The sequence below is a fragment of the Pristiophorus japonicus genome, chromosome 22 (genome assembly GCF_044704955.1).
Source record: "Pristiophorus japonicus isolate sPriJap1 chromosome 22, sPriJap1.hap1, whole genome shotgun sequence".
In the NCBI taxonomy this organism is placed as follows: domain Eukaryota; kingdom Metazoa; phylum Chordata; class Chondrichthyes; family Pristiophoridae; genus Pristiophorus; species Pristiophorus japonicus.
In genome coordinates, this window is record NC_091998.1 from 41,371,050 (window position 1) to 41,396,559 (window position 25,510).

At 45.8% G+C, this 25,510-nt stretch overlaps 1 protein-coding gene across 3 annotated transcripts in view; it reads right to left on the reverse strand.

The window, feature by feature from the left end:
* LOC139234964 (disintegrin and metalloproteinase domain-containing protein 9-like) overlaps nucleotides 1-25,510 on the reverse strand; it is a 126,468-nt gene that overhangs the window by 37,997 nt on the left and 62,961 nt on the right. For all 3 annotated transcript variants that reach the window (XM_070865951.1, XM_070865949.1, XM_070865952.1), the window contains 8 exons: nucleotides 21,336-21,401; nucleotides 20,363-20,431; nucleotides 15,657-15,826; nucleotides 14,242-14,323; nucleotides 12,734-12,864; nucleotides 11,994-12,165; nucleotides 3,573-3,665; nucleotides 51-246 (listed from right to left, as the gene is read on the reverse strand). In XM_070865951.1, coding sequence (XP_070722052.1) covers nucleotides 51-246; nucleotides 3,573-3,665; nucleotides 11,994-12,165; nucleotides 12,734-12,864; nucleotides 14,242-14,323; nucleotides 15,657-15,826; nucleotides 20,363-20,431; nucleotides 21,336-21,401 — 979 coding nt within the window. The remainder of the gene's footprint in view (nucleotides 1-50; nucleotides 247-3,572; nucleotides 3,666-11,993; nucleotides 12,166-12,733; nucleotides 12,865-14,241; nucleotides 14,324-15,656; nucleotides 15,827-20,362; nucleotides 20,432-21,335; nucleotides 21,402-25,510) is intronic.

Here is a 25,510-nt window from a genome sequence, read left to right on the forward strand (position 1 = left end):
GTGAAGAATATTTTAAAGCCATGATACAAGACACATATAGGGAGACTTACTTTGGCCAAACAATGCCACACACTGCCCCTCATAACTCTGGCATGCTCCATTGTAGCAGTATGAATCATTGCTGTGACAAGGGTGCCCATTCTGCACAAAGACATCGGACTGGCAGATGTGACTTGTTCCATTGCAGTACTCGGGGAGATCACATTCATTTGTAGATGCTCGACACACTGTTCCAGCGGCGATGAACTGCAGAGGGGATGGAAGGAGGGAGTGCGGTAAAGAAGAAGAACAAACAAGAGTTACATGGTAAAGCTCAGACGTGCACAGAATGCTACACAATTAGCAACAATGTGCATACTAACTATATTCTGTAACTACACAAGATTAATATTGCCATCTTAGAACTAGATTCCTGAAATTGGCCACCCGCCCGAACCAGGCTCACCTGCCATTTTCAATGTGTTCTGGCCGCCACAATGCATTTCAGTACTTCGGGGATTTTTTTGGAGCAGGGGCGGAAGTGGGAGCGGGGTGGAAGTGGGAGCGGGGTGGAAGTGGGAGCGGGGTGGAGTGGCCGTCACTAACGGGATGGAAGTGGGAGCGGGGTAGAGTGGCCGTCACTAGCAGGATGGAAGTGGGAGCGGGGTGGAAGTGGGAGCGGGGTGGAAGTGGCCGTCACTAGCGGGATGGAAGTGGGAGCGGGGTGGAGGAACCAACCTTGTCAGTCATTAGCGCCGCGCTGATAACATTATCGCACTGGTGCATCAGAACGTCTCTCCCCTTCGGTTAAAAGGGCAAACACAAGGCCACCAGGGAGGGTTTCGGCTGGGTCAGCAGAGGAACCCCTGCCAGTCGGTAAGGGGTCGGCGCGTGCACGTCACGCCAGGAAAATGGGCGGAGCGGTCCCGGACACCGCTCCAAACCTGACGAAGGGCAATTTTCAAAATGGCAGCCCCTCCACAGAGACTCGGCAGCCATTCCGCACCGTGGCCACCCCTTTCGGGCCTTACAAAAAGGGCAATTTCGGCCCATATCTCAGAGGGTTGTGAGGCCTTATTTTCAAATTCCTCCATGACCTCGCTCCTCCCTATCTCTGTAATCTCTTCCAGCCCCACAACCCCACCGCCCCCCAAGATATCTGTGCTCCTTTAATTCTGTCCTCTTGAGCATCCCGGAATATAATCGCTCAACCATCAGTGGCCGTGCCTTCAGCTGCCTAGGCCTTAAGCTCTGGAACTCCCTCCCTAAACCTCTCTACCTCTCTTTTCTCCTTCAAGACGCCCCTTAAAACCTACCTCTTTGACCAAACTTTTGGTCACCTGCCCTAATTTTTCCCTATGCGGCTCGGTGTCAAATTCTTTATCTCATAATATTCCTGTGAAGTGCCTTGGGATGTTTCACTACATTAAAGGTGCTATGTAAATACAAGTTGTTGTTGTTGGAATTGGAGTTGGAGGAGAAGATTACAGAGATAGGGAGGAGCAAGGGCCATGTAGGGATTTGAAAACAAGGATGAAAATTTTAAAATCAAGGGTTGCTGGACTGGGAGCCAATGTAGGTCAGAAAGCACAGGGGTGACGGGTGAACAGGACTTGGTGCAAGTTAGGACACGGGCAGCCGAGTTTTGGATGAAAGTTTACAGCGGGTAGAACAACAGTTTCATAAATAACGTAAAATGTTCTTGGCCCATGTTTTCAACCCATAAGACAGCATTTATACACAGATAGAAATAATTTCTGTGCAACTGAAAGAGCAGTTGCCTGGAGCAAGATACAGGATTGTAATTTCAGTGATTAATTATGAAGAGGCGACAAACCAATTGAGTGCAGCTAAGCAGTTGATGAAGGCCGGGGTAATGCAAATACTGATTGGCTGCTCTATATAAATATATATAAATGTAAAAATAGAGATTCCCTCTCCTGACTCATACATACATGGAATTTTCCATCATGTTAACACAAATATACCTCAAACTTTATCCCCTAGCCAATGACTCCATCCCTCTCCCCAACTTCTGTCTGAGGCTGAACCACACTGTTCGCAACATTGGTGTCTTTTTTGACCCCGAAATGAACTTTCGACCACATATCCACAGCATAACTAAGACCGCCTATTTCCACCTCCGTAACATCACCTTTGCCTCAGCTCATCTACTGTTGAAGCCCTCAAGCATACCTTTGTTACCTCTAGACTTGACTATTCCAATGCACTCCAGGCCGGCCTCCCACATTCTACCCCACGTAAACTAGAGGTGATCCAAAACTCGGCTGCCCATGTCCTAACTCGCAACAAGTCCCACTCACCAATCACCCCTTGTGCTCGCTGACCTACATTGGCTCCTGGTTAAGCAACACCTTGATTTCAAAATTCTCATCCTTGTTTTCAAATCCCTCCATGACCTCGCCCCCTCCCTATCTCTGTAATCTCCTCTATCCCCACAAACACCCCCCAAGATTTCTGCACTCCTCTAATTGTGCCCTCTTGAGCATCCCTGATTATAGTCACTCAACCATTGGTGGCTGTGCCTTCAGCTGCCTGGAACCCAAGCTCTGGAACTCCCTCCCTAAACCTCTCAGTTAACTGGGGTTTTATTGCGTCCTGTGAACATCACATGACTGGCTAAGCCACTCTCAGTGCACAGCTCCACAAACCTGAGAGCATGTTCACAGATGCATACATTATACCATCTATTCACTGTGATGTTAAGGTGGATGTTTAAGCGCTATTTTAGGAATCGTATTGAGGTAATTCCCTCCACCAACACCACCTGTTTATTGAATTTTGCTGTGCATAACTTTGCCGACATTACCCTTGTATTTCAAAAGTATTTCATTGGCTCTGAAGCAGTTTGGGATGACCAGAAAGGCATTTTATTTATTCAGATATTTTCTTTCATAGAATCATCGAATGTCCCAGCACAGAAGTATGCCATTCGGCCCATCGTATCTGTGCTGGCCTTTTGGTAGAGCTATCCAATTAATCCCATGCTCTTTCCCCATAGACCTGTCATTTCTTCCCCTTCAAGTATGCAATTCTCTTTTTAAAGTTACTGTTGAATCTGCATCCACCGCCCTTCCCAGATCACAGCAACTCACTGTTTTTTTAAAAAAAGGTTCCTCATGTCGCCTCTGGTTCTTTTGCCAATCACCTTAAATCTGTGTCCTCTGATTACTGACCCTTCTGTCATTGGAAACAATTTCTTCTTATTTACTCTATCAAAACCATTCTTTTCCTTAACTTGTGACCACTGTACTTGCTCCTAAACAGCCTTGGCTACAATTAGTCATGCAGAACCATCTCAAACGATGGTGTTGATTCCAGTTTCACAGGAATTGGAACCACCCTTCCCATCATCCCTTACAATCTGCTAATTGTTCGCATTTCTATTTGTAGCACACAGAATGCCCACAACTACTGGTATCGTGCTGGCTCTGCACACAGTGCTGATATACTTTGCTTCACACATACCTTTGGCCTTTTGAAATAATCAGTTTTTTAAAAAAAAGGAATGTGTGATAAGGTAAATGACTTCACTCCAGCGAATTTCATTTTGTTTGTCCTCAAGCACTTACCTGACATTTTTTGCAGCAGACCCCAAACGCACAGTGTGCTCCATACTTGAGCTTACAGGTAGAGGCCTCACAACAAGGATCTTTTTCACATTCCTAAAAAATATGGAAAAAACCATCAATTTCCGTGCATCAAATGCAACGCAATTGAAAGGAAAACAAATCAAAATGACCCGTAGCTGCTATCCTCCTTTCACGCACATCACATCCCATTCCTCAACTGAAAAGCCAAATCCATCAACTCCTCCTCGCCAATGTTCCCTGTAAGCTGTGCTATGTTCTGCGTGGCCCATTTATTTTAATGCGGGGTCCCTTTAAATTTCTGTGCAGGCACGGTACTTAGTGTAAAAGTCGGTGGCCTTTCCTTAGTGGGAACATTGCTCCTCGCCCAAAATCATTCTAAGTACCGCCACAAGACGCGTTCAAATAAGTTTGTTACCTGCCTTGTTTGGAACTCGATAACACGGTTTTTGAATGTTTTTATGATTTAAAAAGATTTTGCTGTGCAGTTTATAAGTCCATTACTTCCACTTAAAACTGTGTTTCATAATATAAAGGAATCAGTAATTACAGTTTTGAATGAATTTTCTTCATCAGCAAAGCAAATGCAAAACCCAAAGCCATGACCCCACCTGCTGCCCTGTTCCAGTTCTGCACTTAGCATTTCTAGGCACACAATTGACGTGCCCAGTTGGATCGGAAGAACTGCAGGTGCAATACCGCATCCTGCCACTCTGTGGCACACTATATAAGTAGATCAATGCCACGGGATTAAAACAGGGATCATTTACACCCATCTGACCGCTTTATTCAAAGGGAGCATGGATGGGCAGTGGTGCAATGACACTATAACACCCATTCTCCAGCCTGTGCTCCTTCAAGCTGGATACCAGTTGGGGAAAGAGCTCAGGTTTGGTGGATTCATTTATGTACTCATCATTTTGAAGTACCTGTAATTATTTTAATTTATCATTTTCAAAATAATATCTGACAAAATGATGCCAAATTCAGATCAATAACTACAGTACAGGAATAATGGCTCTCGACTTGAACTCCTGAGGTTGAATCCCAGTCACAATCTTGTACCAAGATTAACTTGAGTGGCATAAAGATCATTTTTATAGAATCATAGAAATTTATGGCACAGAAGGAGGCTATTCGGCCCATCATGTTCCTGCTGGTCGAAAAAGAGCTATCCAGCCTAATCTCACGTTCCAGCACTTGGTCCGTAGCCTTGTCGGTTACAGCACTTCAAGCACTTTTTAAATGCTATGAGGCGTTCTGCCTCTACCAAGCTTTCAGCCAGGACCCCACCACCCTCTGGGTGAAACAAATTCTCCTTAAATCCCCTCCAGACCTCCTACCACTCACTTTAAATCTATGCCCCCTGGTTCTTGACCTCGCTGCTGAGGGAAATAGGTCCTTCCTATCCACTCTGTGGTTCTGTGCTGGGGCCCCAGCTGTTTACACTGTACATTAATGATTTAGACGAGGGGATTAAATGTAGTATCTCCAAATTTGAGGATGACACTAAGTTAGGTGGCAGTGTGAGCTGCGAGGAGGATGCTATGAGGCTGCAGAGCGACTTGGATAGGTTAGGTGAGTGGGCAAATGCATGGCAGATGAAGTATAATGTGGATAAATGTGAGGTTATCCACTTTGGTGGTAAAAAGAGAGAGACAGACTATTATCTGAATGGTGACAGATTAGGAAAAGGGGAGGTGCAACGAGACCTGGGTGTCATGGTACATCAGTCATTGAAGGTTGGCATGCAAGTACAGCAGGCGGTTAAGAAAGCAAATGGCATGTTGGCCTTCATAGCGAGGGGCTTTGAGTACAGGGGCAGGGAGGTGTTGTTACAGTTGTACAGGGCATTGGTGAGGCCACACCTGGAGTATTGTGTACAGTTTTGGTCTCCTAACCTGAGGAAGGACATTCTTGCTATTGAGGGAGTGCAGCGAAGGTTCACCAGACTGATTCCTGGGATGGCGGGACTGACCTATCAAGAAAGACTGGATCAACTGGGCTTGTATTCACTGGAGTTCAGAAGAATGAGAGGGGACCTCATAGAAACGTTTAAAATTCTGATGGGTTTAGACAGGTTAGATGCAGGAAGAATGTTCCCAATGTTGGGGAAGTCCAGAACCAGGGGTCACAGTCTAAGGATAAAGGGTGAGCCATTTAAGACCGAGATGAGGAGGAACTTCTTCACCCAGAGCGTGGTGAACCTGTGGAATTCTCTACCACAGAAAGTTGTTGAGGCCAATTCACTAAATATATTCAAAAAGGAGTTAGATGTAGTCCTTACTACTTAGGGGATCAAGGGGTATGGTGAGAAAGCAGGAATGGGGTACTGAAGTTGCATGTTCAGCCATGAACTCATTGAATGGCAGTGCAGGCTAGAGGGGCCGAATGGCCTACTCCTGCATCTATTTTCTATGTTTCTATGTTTATGTTTCTTACTCTATCTAGGCCCCTCATAATTTTATACACCTTAATAAGCCTCTGTTCCAATGAAAACAACCCCAGCCTATCCAATCCTTCCTCATAGCTAAAATTCTCCAGTCCAGGCAACATCCTCGTAAATCTCCTCTATACCCTCTCCAGTGCAATCACATCTTTCCTGTAATGTGGTGACCAGAACTGCACACAGTACTTCAGCTGTGGACTAATTTTGCCAGTCTCAGATAGGTCTGGGAGAAGTGAAAGCACTCGGTACAAAGAAGGTGAATCCTGCGTTACTAAAACGGTCCTTGCTAAGCAACAAAAGCAGCAACGACCTGCAATACTTGTGGTCTGGAGTTTCCCACTCCCACCTGAGCAGCAAGTGACAGAAGGAGGCAAAGGAGGAGCGGGCAAAGTAATACAATTAATCAAATGAGTCAGCATAAAGAAAAACATTCCTGTAATGTGCTGACCTTCCCGACACCAGGAAGGTGCCTCCAGCTGGCATAGCTGAAATCAGGAGCTCACTGTATCCAACTGTGGACACACTGCGAAGCACAGTGGAATGCCAATTAAAACTAGTTTGTCTGGTTAGATCCAGGCAAATGACCAATTTATTATATTTCTGCCCATGCTTATTTAAATATACACATCTTGACTGCACCTTTTTGATTGATCCAAGAATTCAACATCGAAATGCTGTAATGATGGAACGAATGGCGAGTGGCTGGATCTACTTGTCTGTCCCTTAAAACCTACCTCTGACCAAGCTTTTGGTCAGCTGCCCTATTTCTCTTTAAGTGGTTCAGTGTCAAATTGTTTGTCTCATAACACTCCTGGGAAGCGCCTTGGGACATTTTACTACATTAAAGGTGCTATATAAATACAAGTTGTTGTTGTTCTGGCTCTTTTCTCCAAGAATCCAAAACCTATCCCTGTTATCTCCCCATAATATTTTCCTCGGCTTCAAAAGTTTATCTGCTCTTCCCTTAAAGAAGGGATGCCATGTTTTCTGCCTCAACCACTCCCTGCAGCAAAATATTCCAGACTCCAACAACTCTCCGTCAAGACATTTCTCCGAACCTCTCTTCTCAATCTCAGTGACAATTTTAAATTAATCGCCCCCTCACCAGCAAGTTCCCAACCAGATAAAATATTCCTTCTCTATTCATCTATCAAACCTTTTGCCAGGGATTGATAGAGTAGATGCTAAGAGCTAGTTTCCCCTGACTGGAGAATCTAGAACTGGAGGGGGTCACAGTCTCGGGATAAGGAGTCAGCCATTTAAGACTGAGATGAGGAGGAATTTCTTCACTCAGTGGGTTGTGAATCTTTGGAATTCTCCACCCCAAAGGGTTGTGGATGCTGAATCTTTGAGTATATTCAAGGCTGAGATCGATACATTTTTGGACTCTAGGTGAAATCAAGGGCTATGGAGATTGGGTGGGAAAGTGGAGTTAGGGCCAATGATCAGCCATGATCTTATTGAATGGCAGAGAAGGCTCGAGGGGCCATTGGGCCTACTCCTGCTCCTATTTCTTATGTTCTTACGTACTTTCCATAATTTAAAAAAACGCTCATCAGCCTTCTGCGCTCCAGTGGAAATAGTCCCAGTATTTCGGTAGTTTTACACCCGTGGTATGATTCTGACTAGTTCAGAATTACATGTTCCTCCAATTGGGCACATTGGTAGTGAAGTCACCCATTGCAGCACTGAAATATACACACCACAAGCGTCCCAGATTCTATCACAGGTCAGTTAGCTATTCTCAGTTGGCACGCAATGGGGGATAATTGTCTTCAGAGTCCCTAATGTGGCACCAACTGAGCAGATGGTCATAAGCACTGACAGTTACCAGTGTACGAATATTAGGTGAGGTCAGGCTTGGGCTCACCAAGATGCGTGCACGTACACGCACACACGGAATGGTGACTCGGGCCCATATCGCAATGCGGAATCGCCACCCTCAGGGCAAGGAAGGCAGAACGAAGACAAAGCCATTGCAGAAATATCCTTGGTCAAGTATCTATTCATCCAGATCTATCGGCATCTGCCTGAGCAAGATATGCCGATGTATTCAGAAATACTGGCTCTGCTGCACAGGAGGGCAGAAAAAAAAGAGTGGGAGAGCAATAGTGTTAAGGGATTCAATGGTAAGGGGAATAGATAGGCGTTTCTGCGGCCGCAACCGAGACTCCAGGGTGCAAGGGTCAAGGATGTCTCGGAGCGGGTGCAGGACATTCTGAAAAGGGAGGGTGAACAGCCAGTTGTCGTGGTACACATTGGTACCAACGTTATAGGTAAAAAAAGGGATGAGGTCCTACGAGACGAATTTAAGGAGCTAGGAGCTAAATTAAAGCATAGGACCTCAAAAGTAGTAATCTCGGGATTGCTACCAGTGCCACGAGCTAGTCAGAGGAGGAATCGCAGGATAGCTCAGATGAATACGTGGCTTGAGCAATTGTGCAGCAAGGAGGGATTCAAATTCCTGGGGCATTGGAACCGGTTCTGGGGGAGGTGGGACCAGTACAAACCGGACGGTCTGCACCTGGGCAGGACCGGAACCAGTGTCCTAGGGGGAGTGTTTGCTAGTGCTGTTGGGGGGGGGGGGTTAAACTAATATGGCAGGGGGATGGGAACCAATGCAGGGAGACAGAGGGAAACAAAATGGAGACAAAAGCAAAAGACAGAAAGGAGATGAGTAAAAGTGGAGGGCAGAGAAACCCAAGGCAAAAAACAAAAAGGGCCACTGTACAGCAAAATTCTAAAGGGTCAAAGAGTAATAAAAAGGCAAGCATGAAAGCTCGGTGCCTCAATGCAAGCAGTATTCGGAACCCAGGAGAGGGGTCGGAGCTAGTTAGAGTGGGTGAGAGCTCAGATGAACAGGACCCCAAGAAAGAATACAAAAGGCAGGAGGCAACAGAGCAGAGTAGCACTGGGGTAAGTGTAAACCACAAGGTGATAGGAAGGGACAATATGTATGAATATAAAGGGGCTGCAGGAGGGGTCAAAACTAAAAATCATGGTTTAAAAACTAGTACTAAAACACTCTACCTAAACGCACGCAGCATTCGAAATAAAGTAAATGAGTTGACGGCACAAATCATTACAAATGGGTATGATTTGGTGGCCATTACAGAAACGTGGTTGCAGGGAGGCCAAGATTGGGAATTAAACATACAGGGGTATCTGACAATTCGGAAAGATAGACAAGAAGGGAAAGGAGGTGGGGTAGCTCTGTTAATAAAGGATGATATCAGGGCAGTTGTGAGAGACGATATTGGCTCAAATGAACAAAATGTTGAATCACTGTGGGTGGAGATGAGAGATAGTAAGGGGAAAAAGTCACTGGTGGGCGTAGTTTATAGACCCCCAAATAATAACTTCACGGTGGGGCGGGCAATAATCAAGGGAATAATGGAGGCATGTGAAAAAGGAACGGCAGTAATCATGGGGGATTTTAACCTACATATCGATTGGTCAAATCAAATCGCACGGGGTAGCCTTGAGGAGGAATTCATAGAATGCATACGGGATTGTTTCTCAGAACAGTATGTGACAGAACCTACAAGGAGCAAGCTATCTTAGATCTGGTCCTGTGTAATGAGACAGGAATAATAAACGATCTCCTTGTAAAAGATCCTCTCGGAATGAGTGATCACAGTATGGTTGAATTTGTAATACAGATTGAGGGTGAGGAAGTAGTGTCTCAAACGAGCGTACTATGCTTAAACAAAGGGGACTACAGTGGGATGAGGGCAGAGTTGGCTAAAGTGGACTGGAAACACAGACTAAACGGTGGCACAGGTGAGGAACAGTGGAGGACTTTTAAGGAGCTCTTTCATAGTGCTCAACAAAAATATATTCCAGTGAAAAAGAAGGGCGGTAAGAGAAGGGATAACCAGCTGTGGATAACCAAGGAAATAAAGGAGAGTATCAAATCAAAGACCAATGCGTATTAGGTGGCCAAGGCTAGTGGGAAACTAAAAGATTGGGAAAATTTTAAACGACAGCAAAGAATGACTAAGAAAGCAATAAAGAAAGGAAAGATAGATTACGAAAGTAAACTTGCGCAAAACATAAAAACAGATAGTAAAAGCTTTTACCGATATATAAAACGGAAAAGAGTGACTAAAGTAAATGTTGGTCCCTTAGAAGATGAGAAGGGGGATTTAATAATGGGAAATGTGGAAATGGCTGAGACCTTAAACAATTATTTTGCTTCGGTCTTCACAGTAGAAGACACAAAAACCATGCCAAAAATTGCTGGTCACGGGAATGTGGGAAGGGAGGACCTTGAGACAATCACTTTCACTAGGGGTTAGTGCTGGACAGGCTAATGGGACTCAAGGTAGACAAGTCCCCTGGTCCGGATGAAATGCATCCCAGGGTATTAAAAGAGATGGCGGAAGTTATAGCAGATGCATTCGTTATAATCTACCAAAATTCTCTGGACTCTGGGGAGGTACCAGCGGATTGGAAAGCAGCTACTGTAACGCCTCTGTTTAAAAAAGGGGGCAGACAAAAGGCAGGTAACTATAGGCCGGTTAGTTTAACATCTGTTGTGGGGAAAATGCTTGAAACTACCATTAAGGAAGAAATAGCGGGGCATCTAGATAGGAATAGTGCAATCAAGCAGACGCAACGTGGATTCATGAAGGGGATATCATGTTTAGCTAATTTACTGGAATTCTTTGAGGATATAACGAGCATGGTGGATAGAGGTGTACCGATGGATGTGGTGTATTTAGATTTCCAAAAGGCATTCGATAAGGTGCCACACAAAAGGTTACTGTAGAAGATAAAGGTATGCGGAGTCAGAGGAAATGTATTAGCATGGATAGAGAATTGGCTGGCTAACAGAAAGCAGAGAGTCAGGATAAATGGGTCCTTTTCGGGTTGGAAATCGGTGGTTAGTGATGTGCCACAGGGATCTGTGCTGGGACCACAACTGTTTACAATATATATAGATGACCTGGAAGAGGGGACAGAGTGGTGTAACAAAATTTGCAGATGACACAAAGATTAGTGGGAAAGCGGGTTGTGTAGAGGACACAGAGAGGCTGCTAAGAGATTTAGATAGGTTAAGCGAATGGGCTAAGGTTTGGCAGATGGAAAACAATGTCGGAAAATGTGAGGTCATCCACCTTGGAAAAAAAAAACAGTAAAAGGGAATATTATTTGAATGGGTAGAAATTACAACATGTTGCGGTGCAGAGGGACCTGGGGGTCCTTGTACATGAATCCCAAAAAGTTAGTTTGCAGGTGCAGCAGGTAATCAGGAAGGCGAATGGAATGTTGGCCTTCATTGCGAGAGGGATGGAGTACAAAAGCAGTGAGGTCCCGCTGCAACTGTACAGGGTATTGGTGAGGCTGCACCTGGAGTACTGCGTGCAGTTTTGGTCACCTTACTTAAGGAAGGATATACTAGCTTTGGAGGGGGTACAGAGACGATTCACTCGGCTGATTCCGGAGATGAGAGGGTTACCTTATGATGATAGATTGAGTAGATTGGGTCTTTACTCGTTGGAGTTCAGAAGGATGAGGGGTGATCTTGTTGAAACATTTAAAATAATGAAAGAGATAGACAAGATAGAGGCAGAGAGGTTGTTTTCACTGGTCGGGGAGACTAGAACTAGGGGGCACAACCTCAAAATACGGGGGAAGCCAATTTAAAACCGAGTTGAGAAGGAATTTCTTCTCCCAGAGGGTTGTGAATCTGTGGAATTCTCTGCCCAAGGTAGCAGTTGAGGCTAGCTCATTGAATGTATTCAAATCACAGACAGATAGATTTTTAACCAATAAGGGAATTAAGGGTTACGGGGAGCGGGTGGGTAAGTGGAGCTGAGTCCACGGCCAGATCAGCCATGATCTTGTTGAATGGTGGAGCAGGCTCGAGGGACTAGATGGCCTACTCCTGTTCCTAATTCTTATGTTCTTATGTTCTTATAATGAAACGGGTTTAATTTACAACTGACCTTTGGTGATCCACAGTCACATTCCTCTCCAGTGTCCACCAGCTTATTGCCACAGAAGGGAGGACTATATTCTTCCTCAGGCCTGGGAATGTTCAACAAGCAAGAACCCCCTCTATTTAAAATCATCGTTTCAAAGTCATCAGCACTGCAACTGCTGAAGTTTGTAGCGCCTCTGAAACAGGATTAGAAATCTAGGAATTAGTCATTACAGCAAGCTTAAAAAAAAGTGTTCATGATCATGTTAATTGGCAGCACTTCAACCCAATACAAGTGAAGTGCAATAAAAACAGAGTGCTGGAAATTTCAGCAGGTCAGGCAGCATCTGTGGAGAGAGAAACAGAGTTAGCGTTTCGGGTCTGTGACCCTTCGTCAGAACTGGAAAAGTTCGAGATGTAACAGATTCTTCAGGAAGTGCAGGGGCAGTGAAAGGGAGAGGGGAGGAAAGAACAAAAGGGAAGGCCTGTGATAGGGTGGAAGGCAGGAGAGATTTAATACACAAAAGTGATGATGGGCAAAAGTGAGATGGTAATGGGACAAGTTAGGAAACAAAGATGAGTCCAGACAGGGTGTGAATGGCGGAATCGTCACCAGCTGCCGTGGGAAAGTAAAAACAAATGGGGGGTTTGTGTAAAAAAAAAAGCAGGAAGAGAAAAAAATGTTGTTTGCTGTGTGAGTGGCACACTGTAACACATGGAAAGCATGGTCCATGCAGCAGAAGTTTCCGTGAGTCGTGTACTTACGTGGCTCCAGCGTTCATTATGCACGCCTTTGCATCGCAGCGGCAGTTTCGGTCATTATCGTGGTTCATCCCCAGGTTATGGCCCAGCTCATGAGCGACAATGGATGCAAAGTACAGAATGTTTTGTGAAAACTAGAAAATAAAGCAGATTGAAAAACATGAAAATTTCGCAAGTTCAGACGCCTCGCTTCCCCACACACAAAATATATAGCTTCAGAAGACAATTCAAGATATTTAATAAACTTGAGATAATCATAAGAGAATACTGAAGGAAACCAACTCCTCACAGTCTACACCATGCATAACAGACCAGTCCCACTTGATTGGCACCCCTGCCACCAGACGCATCTCCACCACCCACGCACTGTGGCTGCAGTGTACAAAGTACAGACTGCAGCAACTGGTCAACCTGACTGCAACAGCACCTCCCAGCCGCCTCGAACTCTCAGGGGCTGCGCAGCCCATAATAATATTTGGACACCATTTTTTTTTTAAAAATGACCCTGAAACTGGCAAGAGGTCTGAAGGATTTTCAGATTTTCACCGTGGTAAAGGTGACTGTGTTTGTGGCAGGCTGCTTGCAACGTGGTCACTTCCCCATGTGGGATGGGATCCAGTGGGCCAAGGATTGAATAACAAAAATCAGCAAATGCCATTTTTGGAAGAGGGCTGTTGCTTTTATCCTCGAGGAGCAGAAACAAGATGGACAGTGGCTGAAGAAAACTCTGTAATCTTAACCACCCTATCCTTCTGGCTAAAGCAGGTAACACAGTTAAGACATAAGGGAGCCAGAGGAGAATAAAGATAAATAGTATTACTAATATAAATGATATAGATTCTCTGAATGAGCACCTGAGCAGGGTTGCAGAGTGCACAAAGTTCTTTTCACTCCTCTCCAAGGAAACAGAATTTCCACAATACAAAGTTGTGCAATTATTTGAAGATCCAATCTCAATTAATTTAAAGACACAAAGCACTGCATGTTTGAAGACGATTGTGGGGTTATGGAAGAGATGAGTGGAATGGGCCTATACTGTCTGGAGTTTAAAAGAATGAAAAGTGATCTCAGTGAAGATATAAGATTCTGAGGGGGAGTTTTGTATAAAATGAATACATCTAATTTTGTGCCTACTTTGTAACAAAGCAGAATTTCTTTCTTGGATGGGATACTGAATCAGAATTCCACAAGGAAATAAGCGCAGTACTATAGGCAAGAACTTGGCAGTAAAAACCGATGGTGTGCTGTGCATTCACAAAACAGCACGTCAAGGAGTCTACGCCTACAGTTCATCACAGAGTTCCCAATCTCGGCTGTGCCCAAGGGAGGCGTGGAGCAGGGACCAGGCACTCCTATATTGAGAAAGGGGCGGAAGACAGTTCTGCCAGAACACAGTTTCAAAGTAGCATTGACAGAAGCTGAGCAGTATTCACTTCCTGTCCTATGCACAATATTTTGGTTCACCGATTTTTTTTCAAGAAGAGAGGTAGTGAGAGGAACTTATTCCATACCACATTAATTCCTCCACTGTGACTCCTTGAGCAGATGGTGCTCACAAAGGCCATTCCTGCAGTCTCACCGAATCCTTTTTTCCTGAAAAATATTAAAGCAATACAGCAAAGAGAAGCACTTTCATAAATTTATAGGGGGTGAAATTCATTATCGCCCCATTTGGGGACAGTAATTTTGAAAGCCAGGAAACTTAGCGCCAGGTGCTAATGCTTCCCAGCTTTCAAAAAATTGGCCTTAGCACTCCAGGAAAGGTGTGGAGCGCTAAATCAAGTGCGCCACTTCCTTCGACATTAAAGGCTGCAGGCGGGACGGAGACCTCAGCAGTGTTGCACGCTGAGCCGTGCAGCGCTGCAGCATTCAAAGGGCCCTTCCCTCCCTTAAAGGGAAAGGCCATCGCTGCAGGCTCTCCGATTTAAAATGTTCCTACCTGGACCACCCAGGCCGCGGCGATCCCCCGCGATCAGCCCAGCACTCAAGCAGAGTACCGGGCCAAACGATCCCGGGCAGGAACTTGCAAAGAAAACAACATCAACAAAGTTACATTTTTTATTTACTTACTTCGGCCACCTCGCTTTTAATCATCGCCCCCGGTAAAGGTCGGCCGCCCGAGCCGCGTCTCCTGCAGCTGTTGGTGTTTCTGCCCAGCGCTGCTGACGGGGGTGAAAGTGAATTTCAGGTCCAGGGCGATGCGCGCGACAGTGACACACAATCTCCGGGCACTAAATTCCTGGGGCACAACGGGAGCCGCAAATGCACCCAATTTCTCCCCCATAGTATTTTTCCCAGTACTAGCTAACAGGCACATGGATTATGGTCCTTTATAGATAAAACATCTGCCTGCATCCAATTTTTGAATCTTTCCAATGAACACTATTTATAGTTCACATATCGTCTAATCCTCTGCACAGCCAGCCATTGTGATGTCCTGTTCAAGGCCCATGAGATCCAGCTATTAAAACAAGCAAAGTAACTGGATCTGTTTATTTCCCAAAATTAAATGGAAAGAGATAAAAAGAAAATCCAAGTGGAATACAAGCACGTTGAACGTTTGCCTTCCTCCCCCCTTAAACCACTTCTCTTGTTGATGAATAAAGAAACAACTTCGATTAAAAAAAATGTTCTTCCCTATTCCAAGTGTTTAACCACGACCTCTCCAGATAGCTTCCTCTTCTTCCCCGTGACCTCAGTGCAATCTACTCGCATGACTTCCCTAAATGTCGGTCAAGGTTCAAGTAATATTAGGATGACGCTAATGGAATCACAGAAGACGACAAAATAAAATCGAATGGGATTTCACAATATCTTTCGAAAAGTACAAAAAAAAAGCACACAAGCGTGTCTCGCAGAGGAGTAAGTTTTCAAAGGACACTGCATCCCACTTCAGGCAATCTGCATTAATATATTGAACACTCACAGAATTAAATGTGCCGTGTCATGCCTGCGGCGAGGCAGTAAGTCCTTCTCTCGCCACTGCACAAAACGCCCCAACACCTCTCCTGCTCCTCCGTCTATACTGATTTGATTCCGTCTGGACCAGATTTCTAAGCCAACCAATACTATACGAATGTTCAAAGAACTATACATCTGAGGAGGAAAAATATAATTTGTTAATTGATATAGTTCAATTTATTTCTTGCCTTAACAGACAAAATATCAACTTAATCAAAGATACTGGCACCGTTTTCACAGGCGAAGAAAGGATTCTATATTATCCATGATCATGTTTTTTTTCTTTTTGGTTCTCGTGGAGGCTCTTCTCTTTTGACGACAGCTTTAAAAGTGTCAGTTTCGAGATCAAAGGCAGATCTCAGCCATGGGACTGGATGACCAAGCTCCTTCTATTCACTGCCCTAAGTCCCCAAGTGCAAGCACAGCATTGTCTTCTTGAAAAGTTTAGCAATTTACATTTACAATGTGACAAGCCACAAGTTACATAAATTTGTTTCAAAATATGGCCCGTCCATGATAGAATCATACTCAACTTCAAATTTCAAGAAATTACCATCACCATCACACCAACCGCCAGGGATGAACCAACCCCATTGATTTTCAAGTCGTTACATTTAGCTGTGCTCCTCGGCCCTCCAAATTCGGGATATCTCCATGTTGCTGTATTCCCCCATGTTGGAGGTAAAACAGTCCCCTAAGACATAGATGGGGAGGTGACATCTTTGGGGAAAGTCCTACAACTGTAACAAAGGTGTTATCTATTAACCGATAAATCCTAGCCCTTCATCCTCGCAAAAGGGGTGATTTTTGTGAATGCACGGTAAACAGGTGGTGGGGGGGGTGGGGGGCGGGACGAGCGCAGCAGTTACTCGAAAAAATCAGCAGCGAATCATGCTATGTTCCAGTCGCTCCTCATTAACGTTGGCATATCAGCAGCTCGCCACTTAGAAGGTGGAAAATCTATCGGGCCGAAAATATCTCCAGGTAGGCGGGTTGGGGCAGGGGGTCCGAGACAGGGGGAAAACCCAGCAGGGCCTAATTTCAATGTGAGGCCTCGGTTTCCAACCTGCAGCCATCTAGCTTGAGAGGCTGGCTGACTGCAGGCAGTAGGCCTCAATTGCAAGTTGTCAGGGCGAGGAGGGGTTGCAGGATCGGCAGAGGATTGGATGTGATCGAGGTCCGCCCGGGGTGGGGGGCGGGCGAAGAGATTAGGGCAGCTAGGGATTGCAAGGTGTTGGGGGGTGGGTGGGGGGAGGGAGACAGAGGATCGAGGGGGGGGGTGGGCCGGTGGATCATGGCCAACCTCATCTTTAACGTTGCGGGAGGGGGGGGGTGATCGGAGGCATCATGAAGGTGTCCCCAATTGCGGGGGGTGTGTTAGGCAGAGACCATGGATCCAGGAGGTAGGTGTAAAGCCACCTACCTCCAGGATGCAGCAGTCCCCGTCTTTGTTTAACTGCCGGGTTTCATGAATTGTGTGAAACCCATCCACAGGCAGTTCAGCACAAAATGGACGTGGAAAATAAAGGCTTCCAGCCTCAGTACAATATTTAAATTAAGATATTACCCTCTGGGTTGGTCGCCCGCCTCCAGCAATAGCGGAAGTGAGCAGGTTGGAGCCTGGATCAGGTCAGGATTAACATTTTTAACAATTTAGCTGCCCCCTCGCTACAAACCCGTCCATTTTTTGAATGGAAAATTCCGCCCGCCAGTGTGGCCATTTTTTAAGGGCCTACAGCAACAGCTTAAAAGAGGATGTAAATTATTTCATGTGGGGCAGGGAGAGGCAAGACTGTGGAGCAGCAGGCAACAGGAGTTGAGCAGGCCCCCTGAGGATTTCTGATGCAGCAGTAGACATATGTAGAGCAAATGGTTCTCTTTGCCATCGAATGTTAACAGCTAACGTGGCAAACAAGTTGACGAACATGGACAGGGAAGGCACAAGACATGGTCACCCTAATGGATGCTCATTCTGGGGCCATGCAGGCTCTGGGCTCAACCATCTCCTCTGCCTTGGACAGGCTGGGAGAGTGAATGGATAGGAGCCTCAATCAGATCACAGATGTCTCTCCTGCCAATCAGTAGCAGTGCTTAGCCAAGCCAGGTAGCAGAGGAAGCCATGCAACAGGAATAGCTCATCTCTCATGACGACAACATGGCTGAACCCTCAGGACCCCCTGAACTAACGGACACTCTGGTGCCCGAAAACCGGTTGGGTCAGAGTACCCTGGCAGATGGCAGTATAATCAGGGTCCTGGAGCTCACCGACCACAAACATTTCATGAGACTTTAAATGAGCCACAGCCGCCACCCACCTCCCATGTTGCAGCCACTTCTACCACTTCGTAGAAGCACTAGAGTTGTTAAGAGAATACTTAGGACTTACACTAGGGTGGAAAATTATGTGCAAGCATTTCCGCATCAGTAAAATTATAAACCTTTTCTGAAAAGTTTTGCGTTCGCTGGTGACCCTGCAATGTTCATTGAGATGAATATCAATCTTGGTCTGTCGGACAGATGTTGTTTATTTTATGCTGCAAGGACTGGGAGATACGTTGGATGTTACTTGTAATGTAGGGGAGCATGAATTGTTCAGATAAAGTGCTCATCAATCAGCTATTGCCAAAAAGCTCTGGCTACAGGCAAATGTTGGACCCAACCTGCTTCCCCGCCATCTGTATTTCATCAATGTCCTCTCCCTCATCATGCTCAAGATCCTCCTCAAATAGTTGCTCGATTAGTTGTCCCTATTGCAGAGCAAAGTTCTGCAGCATACAACAAACCACTATCATATAGGACACTCTTTGTAGGCGGTATTGTAGGATGCCACTTAACTAGATTTTTCCACTTGCGGATGAGGCCAGAACTATGGGCCATCAATATAAGATAGTCACCAATAAATCCAATCGGGAATTCAGGAGAATTGTCTTTTCCCAGAGAGTGGTTAGAATGTGGAACTCGCTACAAGGAGTAGTTGAGGTGACTAGCATAGATGCATTTAAGAAGAAGCTAGATAAGCACATAAGGTAGAAAGGAAGCGAGAGATATATTGATGGGGTTAGATGAAGGGTGGGAGGAGGCTCATGTGGAGAACAAACACCGGCTTGGATCTATTGGGCCAAATTTTGTAATACCCAGCAATCAGACAACCACAAGAATTGTTGTACGAGGCCTCCAATGATCTACTCGATGAGGGCTCAAGTTAACCCATGAATCTGATGTAGCCGAGTTCCACAGCCAAGCATGGGTTCCTGAAATGAGTCAGGAGCCAACCGGGCAGAGGGTAGCCTCCAAGCAGCTAGGCTCGCAGTACAGGGACAAACAGTTTGGAGGGCGGGGATAACAGTATGAAAACATCATGCAACAGCCAGGAAAATGAATCATAGAACGGTTACGGCACAGAAGGTGGCCATTCGGCCTGTCGAGTCCATGCAGGCTCTCTGCAAGAGCACCTCAGCTAGTCCCACTCCCCCGCCCTTTCCCCGTAGCCCTGCAAATGTTTTTCTTTCAGGTACTTATCCAATTCCCTTTTGGGTGTAATGTGGCTCACAGGTTGGTTGAGCTGTTGCATTGTGAATGGCTTAGCCAGTCACGTGATGTTCACAAGACTCAATAAAACCCCAGTCAGTTGGGTCTAGGTCATCCATGATGATATATGCAGTTGTGAGCCTAGTGGATGACCTGGTAATGTGCAATGTGATTGTTAAACCTTTGTTAATAAACCAACTAGCTCTTAATAGCAAAGTGTTGCTATGAATTCTTAAGCAAAGAATCCATGAAGCAAATACATTACAATGGGTAAAGTGATGAATGTGTTTCTTCAAACAAACAGGGCATCAGTCACCTGCTTAGTAAATGCAGGAACTGCAGCCTGACTGCTCTGGCTGATGTCCCCTGTTGCAGCGTGGAAGGAGCCAGAAGTTTGGTCTGCAGTGACCTTGGCTGCAATAGACAATGTGTTTGTTTCAGCAGCTGGTTGGAGATCCTCTTGCGACCCAATTCTGGAGAATTGAAAGCTTCTTACACGCTGCTCCTCAGAGAACTGCAGGCATGTTGTCCTGGACCTATATAACTCAGTTAGGAGGGTAAGGATTCTTCCAGGCGCATCTCCTTCTATTTGCACTCTTTCTAGCTGCAGCTCGGTTAGCTCTGTCTTTATGGCCCTGCTCGTCATCTTCCCAGAGTGGGATTCTTAGAAGGACCCCCATGAAGAAACAACTGTCAAGCCAGATGCTCCTGAACTGCTCAGAACTTACAGCAGTAATTACAAAAACGTGCAAGCCATTGAAGGTGAACAAAACAAATGCAAATAGGGTGGCAATGAGATACAAATCACCCTCAGATTTTCAAACCACTCCTAACCAAAGAAATACAGGTGGGCTTTGGAGAGATTCTGGTCTATTAATAATGGAAGGTAAGCTAGCTGCTAAGAGAATAGCTTAAATTCCTTGCTTGTTCCAATTTGAGATGTATAAACACACAAACTGCAATGAGCCAATTTCTTACTTTTCACTCCGCAATGTTATTGCCAAGGTTGTACGCACAGCGAGACCATAGGAAGTCTCAATACAGCTGCTCATGGGACAAGCGCACACCAATACCATGACACAGAAGCCCAGAAAGGCCTCAGTAACTTTCCCCAAGAAAAACAAATTGTGCAAGCACACTTACTCCATCGAGGTAATTAGCAAGCTGAACCATCTGTTCCCTCACAGCAGTCTCATTCTTGGTTATGTCATACTACAGCAAAAAGAAAAATAGCAATTGAAGAAAGCAGCAATACTTCAAGGTTTTAACAACAAGTATTTATATAGCACCTTTAACACCATAAAACTTCCCAAGGCGCTTCACAGGAGCGTTATCAAACAAAATTTGGCACCAAGCCACATAAGGAGATATTGGGACAGGTGACCACAAGCTTAGTCAAAGAGGTCGGTTTTAAGGAGTGTCTTAAAAAGAGGAAAGAGAGGCAGAGAGGTTTAGAGAGGGAATTCCAGAGTTTAGGGCCATGGCAGCTAAAGGCACAACCACCAATGGTGGAAGCGATTAAAATCGGGGCTGCTCAAGAGGCCACAATTGGAGCAATGTGGCTATCTCGGGGAGGGTGGGGGGAGGGGAGGTTGTAGGGCTGGAGTACGTTACAGAGATAGGGAGGGTCGAAGTCATGCAGGGATTTGAAGACAAGGATGAGAATGTTATAATTGCGGTGTTGCTTAACCGGAAGCCAATGTAGTTCAGCAAGCACAGGGGTGATGGGTGAGCGGGACTTCTTGTGAGTTAGGGCACGGGCAGCAAAGTTTTGGTTGACTTCAATTTAACGGAAGGTAAAACGTAGGAGGCCAGCCAGGAGTGCATTGAAATAGTCACGTCTAGAGGTAACAAAGACATGGATGAGTGTTTCAGCAGCAGATGAGCCGAGGTAGGTGTGAAGACGGGCGATGTTGCGGAGGTGGCAGTCAGCGGTCTTAATGATGATGCTGATATGGGGTCGGAAGCTCATTTCAGGCACAGTCTGGTTAAGCGTCAGACAGTTGCCAGGGAGAGGGATAGAGTCGGTGGCTAGGGAACGTAGTTTGTGGCAGTGACTGAAGGCATTGGCTTCCTTCATTTCATTTACTTTGCAGGAAGCAGGTTTTACACTTACAAGATCCTTATCCACAACCAAAAAGAGCTCAACATATCGAGTCTGGGGCAATATGGCTCGCTTGCTCTGTGAACGACAGAAAGTAGAGACGGGTAAGTTTTCTGATAGCAATGTAATTTGTTTCCACCCAAGTAACTACTGTAACAGAGTATAAATTTTCTACGGTTACAATGATGGCAGAAGGCAACACTACACAGTGACTACATAAAAGTAAACGATAACATGGGATTCCTGCCTCTGGGGCACCATCATTAAATGTGCTGTGTGTATGTAAATCACTTAAATTAAATTTAAGGAGACTTGTATTTATATAGCGCCTTTCACGACCACCGGACGTCCCAAAGTGCTTTACAGCCAATGAAGTTATTTTGGAGTGTAGTCACTGTTGTAATGTAGGCAAAGCAGCGGCCAAAATGCGCACAGCAAGCTGCCACAAGCAGCAATGTGATAATAACCAGATCATATCTTTTAGTGATGCTGATTGAGGGCTAAACATTGGCCAGGACACTTTGCTCTTCTTTGAAATAGTGTCATGGAATCTTTTACGTCCACCTGAGAGAGCAGATGGGGCCTCGGTTTAACGTCTCATCCAAAAGACGGCATCTCCGACAGCGCAGCGTTCCCTCAGCACTGCACCGGAGTAAATTTTTGTACTTGAGTGGGACTTGAACCCACAACCTTCTAACTCAGAAGCGATGGTGCGACCCACTGAGCCACAGCTGACACTTTAAAAACCAGTCCACTTAGGGGTAAGTGAAATACAGCAGAGAGTCATTCCAAGCAACTGCAATTTCATCTATTTTACATTATACCCTAGATACTCACTCTCTGTTGTTTTAAAACAAGACTGCCCATCGGTTAACATAACAGAGCAATGACTTGTGAATGCGTTAAACATTTATATGCTAATATGACAGTTATTTTGAAATTATTCTATTTTCTCTATACCCGCTCCTCCATCCTTTACCGCAATGTGTTGTCCCTTGTCAACAGATTAAGTAGATGACCTCTGCCTTCACGCTTACAGCAGAAGAACACAAAAACATAGGGCTAGAAATTTGCAACTTTTGCAGCTCCAGTTAGCACCTCCGGAGGGCGATAACGAGACACTAGCGGCTTTGTGACCAGGCGAGTGTATCGACACCCGCAAACCTCCCATCGAGGTTTGCGTCGGCGGTAACCCCTCTCGCCACGATCTCCTGCGCCCGGAGATCATCATGACGTCATCGCGCTGCGCATCATCCCGGTAGCGCCCTCGGCCCAAACTTCGGATCCGCCCCATGCAGCATCGCCGGGCGACAACACCGACAAGCTGCAGGAGGCGTTGTTAGGGAGGGCGGGCGCTTGAGGAGCAGCATTTAAAGGGGATGTTGGTGCGTGCAAAAAACATTTTTTCCTAATGCTGAAGGTCCATTTTTGAGGATTTTCTTCGGCCGCGATCGATCACGCCTGCACTCTGCTGGAATGCTTGGGGCTCATCGGGCTGCATCGTGGCTGCCGTCGGTGAAGATGTACCTGGTTTAAATGCAGAGCTTGCAGTGATGGCCCTTCCCTTTAAGGGAGGGAAGAAGCCTCTGTGCCCGGCAGTGCTGCCCTCTTCATTGGGCACCGCTACAGCCCCTCTTGCCGGCTTTAGTGCTCCAAGGGAAGTCGGAATCCCTTGCAATACTTTTGCGCTACCGCAAACGTTAGCGCCCCGAATTTCTCCCCCGTAAGAAATAGGAGCAGGAGCCCTCGAGCATACTCCGCCATTCTATAAGAGCATGGCTGATCTTCGACCTCAACTCCACTTTCCTGCCCGATCCCCATATCCCTTAATTTTTCTGGAGTCAAAAAATCTATTGATCTCAGCCTTGAATATACTCAAAGATTCAGCATCCACAGGCCTCGGGGGCAGAACATTCCAAAGATTCACAACCCTCTGAGTGAAGAAACTCCTCCTCATCTCAGTCCCAAATGGCCGACACCCCTTATCCTGAGACTGTGACCCCTAGTTCTAGACTCTCCAGCCAGGGGAAACACTCTTTCAGCAACTACCCTGTCAATCCCCCGGAGAATCTTATATGTTTGATAAGCACAGCAGTGCAAATGAGGCTCAGGAGGAGCAGAAGGCTTGCTCCAGTGTTGCCTCCTTTGTGATGGCAACTCTCAGCTTGGCAACTCGCTCGGCTGCATGGCCGTGATCAGAACCTCATTTCCGTGGGAAATATGGTTGTGAATCCGGAGCATCTCTCCTCACAGAACGACTCCTCCGTGGCAGCACCACTGGTGTCAGCTGTGACTCAGTGGGTTGCACTCTTGCCTCAGGTTGTGGGTTCAAGTCCCACTCCAGTGACCCGAGCACAAAATCTAGGCTGACACTCCAGTGCAGTGCTGAGGGAGCGCTGCACTGTCGGAGGTGACGTCTTTCGAATGAGCCACTAAACCGAGGCCCCGTCTTCCCACTCAGGTGAACTTCAAAGATCCCAAGGGACCATTTCGAAGAAAAGCAGAGAGTTATGCCTGGTGTCCTGGCCTCTATTTATCCCTGAACTAACATCGCTAAAACAAATGATATGGTCATTATCACATTGCTGTTTGAGGGAGCTTGCTGTACGCAAAGTGGCTGCCACGTTTCCTACATTACTTCTGTCATGTATCTTACATTATTATATATAACTGTATCCTAACATGCTATACATGACTGTAATAAGATATGACCTGTAACCACCAGCATACCTTACCAGCAGGGGTGCACTTGCAAGAGACAGGTATATAAGGACAGGTCTCAGGCAAGTGCAGCATTCCAGAGCTGTGAAATAAAGGTGCAGGTCCAGAGTGACCTTGACTTCACTACATGCCTCGTGTGAATCTGTACTGAGGGGACAGGACTTTACAACTTCATTGGCTGGAAAGCGCTTTGAGACGGCCGGTGGTCGTGAATGGTGCTATATAAATGCAAGTCTGTCTGCGCGCAACTGCCGCGTTTCCTCTATCACTAGTGACTACACTTCAAAATAAACGTTCTTTATTGGCTGTAAAGCAGTTTGGACATCCTGAAGTCATTAAAGTCTTTTTTCTTCTTTCTAAGTAGCCCTTATAGCATCTAGACATTTGCATATTGTGAAGCTTTGTGGCTCGTGTTATAACATCTTTTTAAAAAGCCTTTAATGTCTAAAATAGAATAGTAGTGAGTTTTCCAGGTGTTCTGATCAATATTGCTCTCTCAATCAGCATCACTTACAACAAATTAAGTGGCCGTTCATCTGTGTTGCTCGCGGAGTTTTGCTGTGTGCGAAATAGGCTTTTGTCTCGTCACTCCTAAAATGGTCACTTCTCTTCAAAGCAAATCATGTTTGTGAAGTGCTTTGAGATGCTCGAGTGATACCATATAGGGGTAAACTTTCCAACCAGCACTCTTCCCATATGAATCCTTAACACCCTCATACTAAATCCTGCTGCATGGTTTAACACAGGTCATAACTCTTCTGAAGAAATAAAAAAGACTGGCATTTATATAGCACTTTTCACAACCACCGGCTGTCCCAAAGCGCTCTACAGCAAATGAAGTACTTTTTGAAATGTAGTCACTGTTGTAGTCACTGTACATTAATGATTTAGATGAGGGGATTAAATGTAGTATCTCCAAATTTGCGGATGACACTAAGTTGGGTGGCAGTGTGAGTTGCGAGGAGGATGCTGTGAGGCTGTAGAGCGACTTGGATAGGTTAGGTGAGTGGGCAAATGCATGGCAGATGAAGTATAATGTGGATAAATGTGAGGTTATCCACTTTGGTGGTAAAAACAGAGAGACAGACTATTATCTGAATGGTGACAGATTAGGAAAAGGGGAGGTGCAAAGAGACCTGGGTGTCGTGGTACATCAGTCATTGAAGGTTGGCATGCAGGTGCAGCAGGCGGTTAAGAAAGCAAATGGCATGTTGGCCTTCATAGCAAGGGGATTTGAGGACAGGGGCAGGGAGGTGTTGCTACAGTTGTACAGGGCATTGGTGAGGCCACACCTGGAGTATTGTGTACAGTTTTGGTCTCCTAACCTGAGGAAGGACATTCTTGCTATTGAGGGAGTGCAGCGAAGGTTCACCAGACTGATTCCCAGGATGGCGGGACTGACCTATCAAGAAAGACTGGATCAACTGGGCTTGTATTCACTGGAGTTCAGAAGAATGAGAGGGGAC